The sequence below is a fragment of the Acipenser ruthenus genome, chromosome 23, assembly GCF_902713425.1.
Source record: "Acipenser ruthenus chromosome 23, fAciRut3.2 maternal haplotype, whole genome shotgun sequence".
In the NCBI taxonomy this organism is placed as follows: Eukaryota; Metazoa; Chordata; class Actinopteri; order Acipenseriformes; family Acipenseridae; genus Acipenser; species Acipenser ruthenus.
The window spans coordinates 9,480,858-9,498,760 of NC_081211.1; the positions used below are offsets into that span (position 1 = coordinate 9,480,858).

At 40.0% G+C, this 17,903-nt stretch overlaps 1 protein-coding gene across 6 annotated transcripts in view; it reads right to left on the bottom strand.

Annotated features, from left to right (window-relative positions):
* Positions 1-12,803, bottom strand: part of LOC117969783 (pumilio homolog 1-like) — a 56,624-nt gene extending 43,821 nt beyond the window's left edge. For 5 of the 6 annotated variants that reach the window (XM_058997736.1, XM_058997734.1, XM_058997733.1 and 2 more), the window contains exons 1-2: positions 12,675-12,803; positions 451-821 (exon numbers count right to left, since the gene is read on the bottom strand). In XM_058997736.1, the coding sequence (XP_058853719.1) occupies positions 451-810 (360 nt within the window). In that variant the 5' untranslated portion in view covers positions 811-821; positions 12,675-12,803. The remainder of the gene's footprint in view (positions 1-450; positions 822-12,674) is intronic. The other variant, XM_058997737.1, reaches the window with a different exon arrangement.
* Positions 12,804-17,903: the final 5,100 nt, after the last annotated feature.

The following is a 17,903-nucleotide window of genomic DNA, read 5'->3' on the forward strand; positions in this document are numbered from 1 at the left end:
TGAGACTATCATGGACATTTGCAGAGCTTTTTTCAGATGTTATAGTAATAAAATAATGACTTGGATTGCATTATTGAGGAGTTTGGTGATAAAACGAGTGATCTGGAGATGATCGATCGGTATGTACGACTATTATTATTATTATTATTTATTTTTTACACAGCTGAACGCTATAGCAAACAAAAGGCTGGGGCGGGGCTGGAGATGCCTAGTGTGTGCTTTGTTGATATGCAGGGCCATTTAAACCCGTTTGACTGTGAAAAAAAATACTTTTAAACAGCACGTATAAAATTAACTGCGCGTGTGAAAATTAATTAGACCTGGCGTGCCTGACGCGCGATTAATAAATGGACCGCAAAGGGTTAAAACCTAGAATAGGTGAAACTGCCATGCCACAGGGGACTTGTTTCTATCCCTAGCACAGAGCTCCCCGTGCTTCTGGCCCCTCACCTGGTTGTCGGAGTGGATGTTGTCGCCGGTCGGCCAGCGGTGCTTGCCGTTGTTGTAGCCCCCTCCCCCAGGCTGCTCTCCGTGCTGCCTCTGGAAGAAGTAGTCGACCATGGCGTCGTCCTGCGAGCGGCCGGCTCCCCCCGCAGACCCGGGCGCCTGTCCCGAGTGTGCACCCGCGGGGAGGGGCTGGCTGGGGGGCACGGCCTGGGGGGCCTGCCCCGAGTGGGGCACGCCTGCTCCCGTCGTCAACACCACAGGCATGCTGGGCTGGCTTGTCTCGAGGGGGTACTGTTTAAGGTGGGGGCTGAAGGAGTCCTGCCAGAGCACTGCTTTTCTCTTCAACACACACGCAACGCTCATTCCACCAGCACCTGAGGGAGACAGATAGGAAGGGGAGGGGGTTAGATCACATGCTGTCTAGGTTTGTTCACCCCTGTACTACACCAGACTGCATGCTCTGTATCCTTGTATGTTTTAAAACTTTAACCCTAAATATGCGAATGGCCAGATAAGTCAGCTCACATTGTGAAAGAGGCTAAAGTTCAGCTAAAACCCATCCCACAACAGCAAAATGTCATAATAAGAGCCACACAGATTACAAAATCAGCTATGAGCAACAGAGTTAAGACCTGGTGCAGGCAAAAGATTAACACTGTATGAGAACATCAGGTAGAAACTCTAAATGCTTCTATCAAGCAGCACATTCAGACAACCCAAAACAGCAATGCTCACACACTGGTGTCTCTTTGCTAAATTCAGAAAAAAATACACCAACTAACATTTTAGGTCAGTTTTAAATTCCGCAAATCAATCCCAATCAGTTTTTACACAACAATTATTTGGTGTCTGTTCAAAACATTGTACTGTAGTTTAGCTACCTGTCCACTCTACTTTATCAAGTAGGACACTGTTGGCAGGCCATTTTCCTTACTTCATACTTCATGTTATTTTTTTTAAATTTTTTTTTTTAATCATGTTCTTGAGTGTTTAAAACGTTAAGAACATATTTGTTAATGCCACTATGCAAACAGATGCTCTTAGGACCAGGATTACATACCTAAAGAGCAGGACAATGTCAGAATCGGTGCATTACTGTCAGTAGTCACAAATGAAAGAACACAGTACAAAAACGTTTTTTTTTTTTTTTTTTTTTTTTTTTTTAAAACACAGTAGTGGCTGTACCACCTTACTAATATTATTAAATCACATTAGTACAATCTCGTGTAACTAGAGCTACACTAATAGCACTGTCTACTGGTACAATTTTGCTTTACCGTTCTGTAGTGGAAAGAAAACCGTGTCACAGTCAAAATAATGTAAAGGATTATGCAGTACATGAATATCTCTGCAAACCTATTCAGAATTTAGGAAATCTGTAATGACGTTTCTTCATGTGGGACTAAGTTTTGCATTTATTAAATGGGAATCAGAGTTATAGTGCAATTTAAATACATTATTTGTGTGTTTTGTAAATGGTAGGGTCTGGCATTTAATTATCTACGTGTTTTCAAACAGTATGTTTCTAACTCGTTTATAGTATTGTTAAGTGGCTAAATGCGAGAAGGAGAGCGGGTTGGGAGAGGTGAAGAGAGTATGGGCTTGCTCCAGCTTCAGCTGCCAAAGCGGGGCTGAAGCGTCTCGTCTCCTGGAGAAAGTTGCAGCTCAATAGGGAGAGACAAACGGAAGTTACATTGATAAGTTGTTTACAGTTTGAACACCGGTACTGTATTTACTGTAGAAATATTGCACTTGCATAGGGAATTGGGGGACATGCTGTAGGAGCGTTATATCCGAGGCGAGTTATTATGTATACCTTTAATATGGTCCCCCGTCTTTGCTTCCTTTGTTTAGGTATGTATTACAACGACTCAGCACGTTCATTATGCGTGACGTCTTTCAGCTCGACTCGCCTTTCTCTAGTGTAAACGCAACTCAAGCTACCCGAGCCGTACAAGGCTGGCTCGACTCAGCACCGGCTCGGGTGTGCAGGTGTAAACGTACCTTAAGTGTTAGTACAACACAGCTGTTTAAAAATGGCCAATTTGGAGCACTTTCAGACAACTTATTTTTGTGTGCCACAGGCTGGAAAGTGGTCTTTAGTATAATAGACATGGGATAGGCAATCATGGGCTTTCCAGGTGCTAAATTATTAAAGCGAGCCTCTGCAGGATTATTTCAATAAATTAAAGGGCATGGCTGGAACAAAGTCATCCAAAGGAATGGACTGGAAGAGCCAAGGTTGCCTGCCCCAAGATGTAGAGCCATAGAAAAGCAGCCTCTTCAGGGGTAGACGGGACACGTTTTCTGTTTATTAGAACAACAAGGCCAGCATGGTCCAAGCACCTGAAAAGCACAATGCAGAGCAAAGCCATCCGGATGCCAACAGGAAAGAGTTTGCAAAGGGAAGTAGCTGTGTGAGGTTATCTTGCGCAATGGGCAGAAGTGTTTTTAGACAATAACAATTCACACCCCCTCCCTCTCCCCCAGGATTTCACCAAACCAGATTTTTGAAACACACAACAATACAATAAGAAAGAACATGTACAAATGTGCGAGTGACATGTGCTCAATAACATCCTTACCAAGCTTAATCATAGCTGCAGAAACAACACTCTGTAAATGCAACACTCTAAAGAGCAACATATTTCTTCACTGATCACAGACAGCTGGCACACCCAAGTTGTACAAGTTTATTATACACAATAAACATCACGTTTTCAAAACATTTTACACATATAGTGATGTAATAATTAACAGTATGAATTGTACTCAATATAATGTATTTATTTATTTATTGAAAAAAAAAAACTGCTTGCCACCCAACACTAAAACCTTACAGAAGGTGGAGTGAGGTGCACCTGCTCAGTGATGGATTGGAACTTGTACAGGAATTCTGTCCAAGTTTAAATAAAAAGAAAGCAAAAACAGAGGAGACAGACAGACCTGAGGATGCTCTGCTAACTTTAGATGACTGAACATAACCCCTCATTCCTGAGCCTAAAAAAACCCTAACAATTAACACCTTCACACACACCAGGTGCATTGCAAATCTCAATTATGAATGGACTTTCCAGCCCTTTATCAACCCTGTAACTCGTTAAGAAAGGTGTTTATTGCCTTATCGTCCAGAACCATCAGTAAACATATGCAGCATGCTGTAGCAGGGTTAGAAACTCACGCTCGCCCTCGGCAAATTAAATCTGATGAGGGCTAGTCAGTGTCTCTGTAGTCCTCTGGGCAAGTACTTAAAACAAATGTACACATATACTCTCACGTTCAGTCTTGAATTAAAAAAAATGCAGGGAAGTCAATTTTCTAATGGGGTGTAGTAATGGTGAATAAGCATTCACAAATAATCCTTAGAAAACAGTCACTCGGAACTGAAACCTCCCTTCATCTCCCCTGCAATGCCAACCCCACTTCATGATGTTTTACGTTTGTGTTCTACCTCTGCGCAGGATGTGAAGTTTATCATCTGAATTTACTGAAACACGTTGCATCTTTTGAAGTAAGTATAAAGTCATTTTACAAAAAATTTGGAGATTTATACTGGGTTACGACCCTGACTGAAGATGTCATTAGCAAAGGGGGCCGGTTGTACTAACGAGATCAAACAATAGGCCACGTTTTACTAAACATTTTAAAAATAACAAAACAATTACCATAATGAACATTATCATAGTATGTTGCTTAAAACACAACACAATATATTCATAATAAAGTTGAGTTCTTATTTATAAACAGTAACACATTTAAAGCTTGGGACTCGCTGTCTGTAGCTCGGTGTTGTTTACATTATCGTCAGCATATATGAAGTGATTGGAAGCTGAAATGACTTTAAAACACACTTTTCTTATACCAATATGGTACTGCTGAGCGGTAACCAGTTTGTTTGAAAACCAGGATTTAAAATCGCTGATAATAGGTACAAAGGCGGTGATTCCGTGAACACTCCGGGGCTCAAGCACCAATGGGGGAAAAGAAGGTCCCGCATAGTGCAAATAAATCACTTTTCTGTCAAATTATACTGTGGATGCTTCACAAGCAGAACTGTTATTGCAGAGTTTCAAAATATTAAATTATTATTTATTTCTTAGCAGACGCCCTTATCCAGGGCGACTTACAATTGTTACAAGATATCACATTATTTTTTACATACAATTACCCATTTATACAGTTGGGTATTTACTGGAGCAATCTAGGTAAAGTACCTTGCTCAAGGGTACAGCAGCAGTGTCCACCACCTGGGATTGAACCTACGACCCTCCAGTCAAGAGTCCAGAGCTCTAACCACTACTCCACACTGCTATGTATTTGTTATGCTCTCATTAGTATCTAAACCTAGTAGACACAGTTCTGGCAGACTCTACTGTACTTGCTGAAGCGGTTCTCCCACTGCTAATTATTAAAAAAAAAAAAAAAGCCACCTAGCAAACAATTTCATCCGTCTTTAAATTGGGACTTTAGTGAAGACCACGTGTGTATGAGAGTACATTAATTATTATAGAGTGTAATTCATAGCCAGCCAGCATTTTTGTAAATAGCAACACATGTAATGTACAATAAAATACACATTTTATTTGTGTCATCTGTGTCAATTCCAGGCGGAGCTTCGTGATCGGCATGGTGACATGGCTGATAGAATATTTTCCTCTGTCCTCACGTCTGGTGCTGTCAGTGTCAGTTTCTCAGCACACAGTACAGTTAGGCGCTCAGTAACGAGATGCAAACAGGTGATTGTTCGATCTGTATGAGCGTTTACGAAGGTGCTTTGTTAAAAATGTAAACCTAATTTTATAATGGTGTTTATTTTTTAGAAAAATAAAATCTAAGCCTATTTTAGGGACCCCAACTTGCAAGTTTACATCAGGACTAGCAAGTTTAATAAGGTACTAGTTCTTTTGACTAGTAGCACAACATTGTTAGTTTCTAACCCTGTATAGGCGATAATAAAGGACTTCAGAAGCTGAAAATCTTTGGGTGTGGATTTCTACTTAATAAACATAGGGTCAATATATTTCTGGTTCTGGTATGGAAATGAGACAAATTGTATAGTAGTTTGATCCATTCGTGGTTTTACTGTGAGTTTAATAAAGACACACCTAAGCCTGTTCATCTATAAACAGTGTGGCTAATCAAGCACATTAAAACCCGGAATGGGTGAAATTATTTCAATCCCTGTGGGGAAAATGAAAGGTTGTCTAAACATACAGCAAGGATTCTATGTGCCATACTGTATGGAATATCATTTTTGTTATATAGCAGGTACCAGGTTTATGCTTTAGCTGCATCCAAATTCCAGGTTAATCAGTTGAGAGCACTATTTTTCGTTGCACAAACAGTATCCCCGTTGACCCTTTTATTCCACAGACCTGTTTTTTTTGCTTTTGTTTTATACTTCTATTGGAATATGCAGATCTCTCAAAGCGAGCACTATCACTGAAAAGTCCTCCTGGTTCCTATTCATCTGTCCAGTGATTAAACAGCAAATCAGATTGTCACCAAAATCTACACCGTTGTATTTCAAATACAGTAATCCGCCGTTTATCCGCTATGGTCACGCACTTCAGCAACGTCACGCACGTGTACAGCGTGAATACAAAATGGCTACAGGAAAGCAAAAGTGATTTGTTTTCTTTTTTTCGTAAACCTATGCATTTTGCTACTGTGTAAATTACCTGACACTAATGTAAGTGTATACAGCATTAGTGTACATGTTTATGTAAATAATGTGTATCTATTGTAATTAATGAATGAAGTACCTGATGCTCCAGGGAGAGCCTACCTGCTGTGTGGGATTACCAGGTGTGGAATCTGATCAGCAAGTAGGTGTGTTCCAGCAGGGCATCAGGTATAACAAGGTTCCATTTATTCACCTCAGGCCTGTTGCAAAGCCAAAGACAACTGAGCTAAAGAAGCTGAAATTCGCCAGTATGTGTATGTGTGTGTGTGTGAGAAAGAGAGAAAGAACCAGAACCAAGGTTGGATACCAAAGATTGAGTAAGCAAGCAAGCAAGTCGAAACTGTCGACAGCCGGGCGAGTAGCCATAGTTCATTAATTATTGAACAGAGAAGATTAGTTCAGAGATTGCAGATCCCACCAAAGTTTTTATACACGGTGTTGTATGTGCTCCGTGTGCTGCCATTGCTGGTAGTGTCACGTGAGCTGTTCAGTGTGTTCATATGTAAATAAACCCTGTTTGCCTGCGGGGCGTATCAACTTCAACCTCCATCTCGATCTCCTGCCTGTCACTCAGCAGCAAATGCACACACCCACAGGGCTACACTGTCACAAGCATTAATACCCTGTATCTTTCTAAACAAAGGATAACTGTGTGAATATAGTAATTGTTACAGCTGTGTATGGTGGTATTTAAAACAGGATTCATTATCCGACTTTTTTCATATCTGCCCTTGCTCATTATTATTATTTATTTCTTAGCAGACGTCCTTATCCAGGGCGACTTACAGTCATAAACAAAAAAACATTTCAATAATCACAGTACAGTTACTCTGGTCCCACCGCAGTCGGATATGCGTCAGACTACTGTATGCATACCCCAATTTATTACAGGAAAATGGTGGATAATTTTGAGCACAATAAAGGGGGACCAGTAGTAATGTAAAAAAGAGAACGCATTTCAAAAACATGGTTTAGCACTCCTTTAGGATTCTGAACTGGTCCTAGCAGTCTGCTAGAAGTCCATTGTGACTGTTTGAGTTCCAGTGCTTCAGTAATCCCATCTGGGCAGTGTCGACTGGACTAGGGGGCAGTGCAAACACAGTAGCAGCAGTAACAGCAGGGCTGTGTTCACCACCACTTCCAAACAGCAACTAAGATACCAAACTCAGATGAAAGACGCTTTTCAGAATCCACACACGTGTTAGGTCAGTTTCAATAGCCACAACGGACACAAAACCATGCATGAGGGGAACTATAAGAAATGATAATTACCAAAATAAATATTTTCACCTTGCTTGATCCGTCGAGTTTCTATGCTGATTTAGCTTACTTGTGCCACTTTAAGCTCCTCAACCATTCTTCCACCAAAATGAAATAAATGCTCTCAAGACTACACACATGATGAATATGCAATATCAGAATATAGACAAATCTGTCTTTCCAAGCTTTTAATACTGTTACGCAAGGAAGTTGTCACAAAAAACAGAACTCCCTGTATCTAACCCAGGTGTGAAACCAGTCTGGTCTACATTTTACTACAGTGACTGGCAAGTGTAACTTGGGTACAAAAAAACTACCCCAAATACCACTGGGAGAGAACATGGGCTTTTCATTTTCAAATATTCCTTCAAAATTCAAACTTACAATTGAATATTCAAATGATTTTTAAGTAAGTGGAAAACAAACTAATATTACACTACACACAAGCTCTCGGGAGTAAAATAAACCCAGCAGCACCCCCATCAAATGACCTATTAAAAGAATGGAGAGAAACCCTGTTATACAATAGAACGTGTGTTATTGATTCACACATCACTTAGGCATTTGTTTCTTTTGCACAATCACTTTTTGTTATCATTTATAAACAAACACACACATGATCATTTTTGCCACCGAACATTTCAAGCAGTGCTTGTTTGATACTTGTCCCACCACTAATCTACAATATACATCTTTGAACCTGTCAAAACCAGAATCATTCAGGGCCTATTCAGGGACAGTATCAGCAACTAAAGCAACCTGTGTTGGGGTTATTTGTCATTTGGATGTTAATTGGTGTCAATGGAATCCATTCTGTACAATTCAGCTTTTGAAGCAACTATGCATGTGATATTTCCAAGCACAGCAGTCTTGTTTTGAGCAACTTAAATTGCTTTTAAAATGTCACCATTAAATTATATAGCTATTGTGCTAAATAACATTCCTAAGCAAGTTTCATCCCAAGTGATTTTCTAAATATGTAAACAAGTTTGATGCAGTGTACATATGGCCACCTCCACCATTTATATCTCTGTCACCAGAAACAACAAACCTGGCCTCCCAATTACAGAGCTGCACACTGGCTGGTGAAAATAAACTGCACTGCTTGGGCATAATTGCAAACACACGGGCTGCACAGCAAACTAATCAATGCATCCAGTTTAAATGTTTTTACGCCTTGGTTCAGCACCAGGGCCTGACACTAATGCAGTCAGTGCTTGTGGAGGCAGGATGCTGCCCAGCAGACAAGTTGGAGGACAAATCTACTCTTGCAAGGATGGAAATAAGACTCCCATTGCATAGCAGTTTCATCCATTCCTGGTTTTTCTGGGAGTTGAATAACACACACCTGAGTTTGTTACCTATACACTGTGGCTAATCAAACTTGTATTAAAACCTGAAATGGGTAGGGCTACTGATTTTCCATTCTGGGGAATAGCAAATTCCATTGTTTCAAAAATGACCAATTCTGTTTTTCCCACTTTATCAATGTATTGATAAGCAGGAAACCCAAAGAATTATATTACAGCAGTTCAGAAAACAATGTACAGCACTGTTGACAGAATCACTGTGTCTTCAGTCTACAAATGAAGGCGTTTTGAAAAGACCTGTTTATCTTATTGCTGGCACTGCAATAACAATAAAAAAGTTAGTTTAGTAACAGTGCAGCAAAGTCAAGCGACAGCAAACCTATTTACAGTACGCAACAAATGAAGTTTAGCATTTTACTGGCATTACAATAACCAGGATAAAATATGAAACACTTTGATAAAAAACGGTGTGGTGACTGACTCGTTGCTACACAGGTTCACTGCTCTCTATCACCTGATTGTAATTTAAATAGCGCCTCTTAATGTTAACGCATAATGAATCCTCCCAATTGTTTCTTTGCTAATTCTGCCTTATATGCAAAATTGAACAAGGTGTGTCTCCAGACAGAAACAAACTGTGTGTAGTGACTACATCCTTTCCACAGTAAAGCAATCAATTTCCTTTAAGGAATGTACACCTAGAAAAATAGCTTTGAGCTTGTTTCTTCGTCAGATAATATAATTTAATTAAGAAAAGGCCATGGTTTAACATTGCTAATTATAACTTTATTAAAATGCAAAAAAGAAATAAATTAAACAATAATGAAATACGTAATTAAATTGACCTTACTTACTTCGGGAAAGCCCCGCCTTGAACACAGTACCTTGGGTCTAAGTTTTTCAGCATTGACTAATGCAGTGCTTTGCCATTTTTTGTTGCTGTTTTTTTTGCTTTCTTGTTCTCTACGTGTTTACGACTGTCAATATGATCTTGAATGGTATTGACTCATACACAATCAATCGAAACCTGGAAAATCGTTAGCCCTATGCTATGCAGTCTCATTTCCATCCCTGTCTTGTCTCGAACACCAGCGGCCACTGCCTGAATCCCAGTACCAGAAACTATTCTCTCTTTGAACTGTACTGTGCAACTGCTTGCCCCCTGCAAGGTTCATTACATTCTCTGTATCTCGAATGCAATCATCTCAGAGCATGTAGAGTGAGCACACAGCACAGCTCACAACACAAAAAGCTGTGATTGTAGGTGCTGGGGGTTAAAGATCGCAATCTTCTGCTCCATCAATGTCACACACAATTATCTCCCTGTGTAAAGCAAGGGTTTCTATATAAAAGATAGAGGTCTCGGTCTTACTTCAGGTGGCAACAATCAGAATGTCTCATTATTATTATTGCTGCAGTTTGTGGGCTCAGGGAGCATGTCTGAGTGCAAAAACAATGGAAGTTCAAACCATTTAACCACCTCGAGTCAACACCTGCTCAAACATGTGATGCTACTACAAGCAGAAGGACCCTCCACCTTGGAAGCACCTTGATTCACAATAGGGTCCCACAATCATATTCAATTTCTCTAACCCATTCCCGTGCATTTCTAATCTGTTTTAATACATTCTCTCTGTGCATGCTGTTCATTCTAAAGCATCGTTTCCTAACTGGCTTAGTTCTGCTGCCCTGAAAACTTTAAAACCTGCTTACCACAAAAAAAATGAGCAGTGAGAAAAACATCCTCTGCTACTACACTTTGCTGGAGGAGGTTATGAATGATAACTACTAGCTCTGAGTAAAAGACAGAAATTAGTGGGGGAGGGGGAATTTTCAGTGCAGGTTTTTTAAATGTTTTTATATAAATAACATTTACAGGAAACACCACAGATATCTTCACCAGTTGAGAAACTTCTAAAATGTGTATATAGTAAAAAAATAATAATTTCTACAACCGTCCACTAATCTACCCATCTTGCCTGTGTGACAAAGCAGAGTAGTGAGAACACTTGGTTGTCCCTCTCGGCACCAAGTGCTGTGCATGGCCTTGAACTAGCCTTTCAACTCCAAAAGCAACTGCAAGCAAGACAGCAAGCAACAGCTACTTTTGGCTTTGCAACAGTAAGTGGAACACATTCACTCTGTTTGGGGGAAGACAAATAATTGGGAGTGACAGACATTTAGTTTGACATGGGGGCCCACTGTACATATTAATTACATAGAGAATACTATAAACAAGGCAGTGTAGTAGAGTGCTGTATAATTTCATTTTGAGGATTATTATTATTTTAAACAAAGCCCCATCATACCCATGAACTGAAACAGTTAAAAACGTCTTATGCTTTCTTATAATACACATCTGTTTACCTTTTACAATTCAGCCTCTACATATTAAAAAAAAAAACACACATATTGGAGAAATATGTGTCAGACTGTATTGAAACTAGAATCAATGTAAGTTCTGTACTACAGGGTGCAATTTAATGGTTCTTTTGTTATCAAGTGTATACAGACTTCACACAGCTTCAGTGTGGATTACAACACTATGAATCTGGCGATGGGGTCCTTCTGCTTTCAGTTTCATGCCTTTGGGCACCATGAATAAAGACTACTGTATATGAAATGCAACTTTCGTTTCTAGATACTTGTACAGTATTGTGCACAGTAATTTTTACTGATCCATTACATCAAATGCATCCTCCGATTACCATAATTCCAGACAGGAGCAATATATAATTAGGAGACTAAACAGTAATTCCGTGCAGGTTAGGACAGCCACTTAGTTTCTATGTGTAAACACAACTCACAATGTATGACAAAAACTGGTTTCTTTTCATAAACAAGACAATATATAACAGACCGGGCCCTGAAGTCAGCTAACGATACAAGTCTAGCAATGGCCCGAGAAGTGAGCTTCTTTTCAAAGGAAGGCGTGGGTGGCTCGCTGGTGTAGGTACTCTTAAACAGCGCTGACAAAGAAGTGGAAAATACGAGATCGACCACTGTCCGCTAGGAAACACAGCAAAGACTATTCGACACACACAAATACGACTCGCTTTCATTTAATGATTTGTTACCGTTACAGGTTCTGTGAAGTAACTACGTCCTTAGTTTAATAAATAAATCGCAGAATACAAAAGTGATGAACCCCCGGTGTCAAGCTGCATATTGTAATCAAGCAGAATGGGTTGAAGTTCACCAAACGCTTCGCACAATGTCCGAATAAACTGAATTAAACAGCGGAGAATCCGACACCCGGAAATACACAACCGCGATGTTGTAAATATTAATATTACTGCAGACAACTCCTCCTCAAAAAAACTATTCAGATTAAAAGTCAATATTAAAAAACATAATTAAAAAAGCAACGTTCATAGTGCAACAAAAAACAATTAAATATAACAAAACGACAATCGCATTTAAAAACAAAACGACACGGCGACCAAACTTCAAACTTGCAAGAAACAGCCCCCAGTCCCCTAGCTCCAATACAGTGAAGTGTACTTTAACTCGTTTATAATTAGTTATTTGAAGTACAATTGACAAATGGAGCCGCAGTGTGTTTACACTGCTAGGCTAGATTCAGACTCTGCCCGTCCCCGCGACAATACAACACGGCCTTGTCTGGCATCACTGAAACGAGTGAACCCAAAACAAAGAAAATAACCAAAATACTGCGGATTTGAACAATTAAAATGTTAAGTATGCGGCCGGCGACACGAAACGCTGCTAAAAACGTCTTTCTGTGCCGTTCTTGTGCAACCTGCTTGCGAGCGCTTTTAATATTGATAACAATAGAGGCCGAAAGATTCCGGTAAGGAAGAGACACAGGACGAGGGGAATGGAGACAGACACCACCGTTTGAAAACCCCCGAAAATACACCCCCCAGCCATCCACAACCCCCAAATACCCCGACGGCTTTGAAAAACAGAGGCTACGCTTTATCCCCGTCCTAGTTTGGTTCACTTACTTACAGGCGGAGCGGGTTGATGGAAATAGATTTCAGCCCCAAAACTCTCTGGCTCCAAGCTTTCACTACAACAACATGGCGGCGCAGTAGAAGCTGGTGGGCGCGCTGCATCATGGGAGGGGAGACAGTCTGCGCGAGAGGGGCCGTGGAGCCCGCCGGATATTATTATTATTATTATTATTATTATTATTATTATTATTATTATTATTATCATCTATGCATATAAACATTTAATTGCAGTATTTAAAACAGAAAAAATATTGCACAATACACAGCAGCACAGTACATTATTATTATTATTATTATTATTATTATTATTATTATTATTATTATTACATGCTGGTAGTTTATTATTAGAAGAATATCAAAATAAAGCACCCCTGAAATTCACAGCGCTTGGGAACCCCCTGGATTGCATCAGCCACTGACCATTAGGAGTGAATGCTTGGATGGGAGGTGAGTAATTGCAAATCTATTTGAAGGACTAAAAGCTAATGCATTGATTTTCTGCTTCTCTCCAGTGCAGTGCTATTGTTCACAAGGATTTTTTTTATCAACTCCCTGTAATTTGCAGACATGATTTCCTGGTTTCTGGCAAGGATAACTGGTTGCTGGTTCCAAAGGCTGCTGGGAAACGCAGTTCTTGGGAAGGAACTCTACCTCCCAGCACCCTTTGCTGGCAACATGATTCCAGAAACCAAGCAATTAAAGTAAGCAAAGCATGAGACAAGCTGAAAACAGTTCCCCAAAGTGCTTTTAAGTAACACAATAATTCCATACATGTGTGCTGTCCTGCTCTGTGACCCCCTTTCACTCTCAGGAGGGAAGTTTGGAGAAACACTTATCTGGTACTACACTGGATTAAAGAAATCTCTGTTTGCAGGCCTTGCTTTCGGGTTCTTTTGCACTTCCTTGCTGGAGGGTGTAAATGTCCTCCCCCCTTTAGGGCTTTTTTTCAGCTGCTTGGTTTACAGCCAGTAAGATGCTTTGACTCTGAAGGCACTGTTGAGGTGAAATGACCAGGAAGCAAAACAGTAACAGACTTCCTGAAAAAGCACAGCAAGCCTAGTGGTGCAGCAGGTTGTACATTTGAAAATGCAAATGCATGATTTCTATAATAACAGGTGTTTCTTTCAAAACTAAAGACGTGAGGCCCCACTGTAGTGAATGGAAGGGCACAGCAGGTAAGATATTCTTTTAATTATTGTGTTGACTAATACCACTCTCAATGAAATGCTGCTGATTGCTATGAATCTCTGTTAATAATATATGACTTTCATGAAGTGCTGTTCTTTCACTTACTAAACTGAGCTGCAGCAGCAGTCTTTAAAGGGATACTGCATGTCATCAACATTTTACTGATAGTTCAGGGTTCACCTGTTTAATATCCTAAAATGATTATTATTATTATGTATTAGCAGACACCCTTATCCAGGGTGACTTACAATTGTTACAAAATATCACAATACAACATATCACATTACAAAATCTCACATTGTAAAGTATCACATTTCAGAATATCACATTACAGATAAGAGCAGTTGTAAAGTACAATAAAATCAGTAGCAAAAGATCAAATTCAAATAAGAGCAAAAAACAGAGAATACAGTAAATAATTCCATGTAAGAGCGGGTTCGACTAAGAGCAGTTAACTTATATGAAATATTTGCTGATATGAGTAAAGTCCAGTATGAGCACGTAGTAAGAACAATGAATGGATGAGAATGATTTCAAATAAGAACAATTACAAAAAACGTGAATACGGATATCTATAAGAGTAAAGTCAAATACAATATACAGGAAGTATAATTAAAGTGGGTGCCATATAGTCCAGTATAGTGGAGGGTTGTGAGGTTTACAGATGCTGTATCTTGAGGAGGTGCAGGAAGGTGGTCAAGGACTGAGCAGTCCTGATATCCGTGGGTAGGTCGTTCCACCACTGAGGGACTAGGGTGGAGAAGGAGCGGGCTCTGGAAGCAGCGTGCGGAGAGGGGGTACAGTTAATCTGACTGTATCTGAATGCAGTCCTAGCAGACCTGGCTGGAAACAGACAGACATCAAATGATAAACTATGAGGCGCCGTTAGGGACTTAATTCAAACTGACACCTCATACACTGCACAGTGAAACCTCATACACTGCACAGTGAAACCTCATACACTGCACAGTTGTCACGGGTTTCACACTACTTAGGACACTCAGAACCCCCAAAATAAATAGTCGCCGACTACACCACCTGGTGGTAAGCGCCAGGACTAACTAAAAATAAGTTTAAACCTATAATTAACAACATCAATAACCCACAATAAAACACAAGTTCGTTAGTGATAGTTGGGATATGGACCAGTAGCAACACCACAGAGAGACAGACAAGGCTTAACTCAATTAAAACAATATTTATTAAATATTTAAATAAATATTACATAAAAAATTCAATTTACCAAAAAAAAAGGCAAACACCCACTGGATGGCTAGGGTGTAAAAGTAGCAACACAATAGGCACCCACTAATTAGCTAGGGTGTAAATTATCAAAAAAACAGAAAAGGAAAGAAAAAGAGATTCCCCCACAATGTTGCCAGCACCAACAACCTCTTCAAAAGGAGGGAAGGAAGAGCGGAGGAGAAGCACACGATGGTCAGTAGCAGCACCCCAATCACCAAGCAGGTAGGTCGGGAATTCTAAATAAATATAAAAACAAAAAGAGAGACAGCAGCAAAACCCCAAAACATAAAAACCTTGCCTTCTTCACGGTAACTAATATACAATAATTAACAGAATAAAATACTGGGTTATTTGCTCTAGAATAACTTATGACACACCTACAAAAACACCAAAGAACTCCAACCACAATCCAGCAGCGATAATAAACAAATAGCTATATTGCATAGTACAGTACCAAACTAAAACATTTAGTGGTTCACTTTAAAGTAACATATTCCACACCCACAGAACGCCAGAGGACTCCAACCACAATCCAGCAGCAATAATAAAATAAAACAAACAGCAGCTATATCACTACAGTACAGTATTTCCTTTTCTCTTTCTTCCCCACCAGTCACTGTTTTACAAGTTTCAGGCAGGCTCCGATAATACCACAATGCGTTTATAGCACAGCCTACTAACAAAACAAGAAAAACTTCTTGCCACTCTACCCGAAACCAATTGAATAGGAGGAACAATAGCGGCTGAAAGCGAAACCAACCCCAGCAAACACCGTCAGCTTCGCAACAAAATATCTCCGATCAATATAAAACGTCCAACTCCGCGTCTACCAAACGTCCCTGCTTCAGCTATCCCAAGCAAAACTGAGCTGCGCTCCCGATCTCCGGATAAGCTTGCCTTTTATAGTACGTGGTCCTTAACCCAATAAACCACCACTTAAAGAGGTTAATGGCCCTACGCTAAACTACAACACATTGAAATTATTAGTCGCAGGTTGACAACGTCACTGCACCTTCAGCTTCACAGCTACAACAGCAATGTGAAAAAATAAACAAACAAATATTAAATTCTCAATAACAAAACAATCCATCGTGAAAATATAAATCAAATAAATCCTACAATGTGATTGTGTATACTACAACTCAAATATAAAAATGAACAAAAAGAATTCTAAAAAAAAACGTGCACATTTACTTTACGATCCCGTAGCCGACTCAGCTGTTGGCTCGCAGCACGTAAAGAAGATAAAACACAGGTATGTCCATTTCTTTCGTTACCAAATTACGATATAATAGTGGGGTTAATAGATAAATATAAACTACAAAGACAGTGTTGAAACATTCTTTTCTTTAAAACTAATATATGGCAGCTGACAGGGTACTTATTCCTTTGTATTCCTGCCTCGTGCAACACAGTGAAACCTCATACACTACACAGTGAAACCTCATACACTACACAGTGAAACCTCATACACTACATAGTGAAACCTCATACACTACATAGTGAAATCTCATACACTACACAGTGAAACCTCATACACTATTAGATATTGAGTCGCTGGAATTAATCCCTCTCTCCTGTCCACCATAGCGGTTTCACGGTAGTGTATGAGGTTTCTCCATGTAGTGTATGGGGTTTCACCATGTAGTGTATGGGGTTTCACCATGTAGTGTATGAGGTTTCACAATGTAGTGTATGAGGTTTCACAATGTAGTGTATGAGGTTTCATTATGTGGTGTCAGTTTGAATTATGTCCCTAACGGTGCCTCATAATAAACATTGTGATCCATTTATTATTGAAATTAAGGCATAACCCAGACCAATACACACAAACACACAAACCAGCCAATGGCAGTTCTTTTCAGAGGTCAACAGTCCCAGGGCCATGCCCCCTGCTGCTGCAGCTCTGCGTCTGTTTCCCCTGCTCCGTTACAATGTATTACAATGCAGATGCCCCTTTCACCCTCTTCATTTCTATTGTCCCTGCCCCACCCAGCTTCACTGGAATGTTAATTATGGAGTGCACCATTTCATGAAGGGGTGTCTGGTACAGGTCACATGGCACACTGAAGAGCAGCAGTGGTACTGATCGCTGGGAGGGAGGGCTTGCGTCTCTCTGGGTGATGTTGAAATATACAGGACAGGATCAGAGGTGAAGTACAGGGATCACTTGTGTTGAACTGAGAGATCATCATTCACATCCCTTTCATTGTATATGCATATATTTCAGGTAGAGTGCTGTATGATACACGCTGTATCCACTGCAGCTCAGAGTGTGGTGGTAAATCAGCTGTACTTGCACACACATCTGTACTATATATTTTATAATGTTAGAATATAGCTCATCTTAGTATGATCTAATACAAAGACATTTCAGATGTATCACATCAATATCAGGGTCTACGATCTATATATATATATATACATGCCTTTGTGTTTAGAGCAGTGCAGGGCTTGTAGTATTGCTCCTCTCGCCTTTCTGTTCTGCACATGCTTGCAGCAGAGTCCTGACACTGGAGTGTGACTCCCCCCAGTGGCAACTCTCTGAATAGCATCCCTGAAATATAATAAACTATAGTAATGGTCCTCTGTGAGTGAGGCTGGCTGGCTTAATCCTGTTTGTGATTTCTAATAGTAATTATGGTGATAGCTGACAGATAGAGAGATGGACTGATATAATAGTGATTCTAGTGCTGGATAGATAGATAGGTCTGCAGATGGATTTGTTACAGCCCATGTACTGTACTGTGTTCACACAAGTGCAGCTGTGGGGTGTCCTGGAGGGTA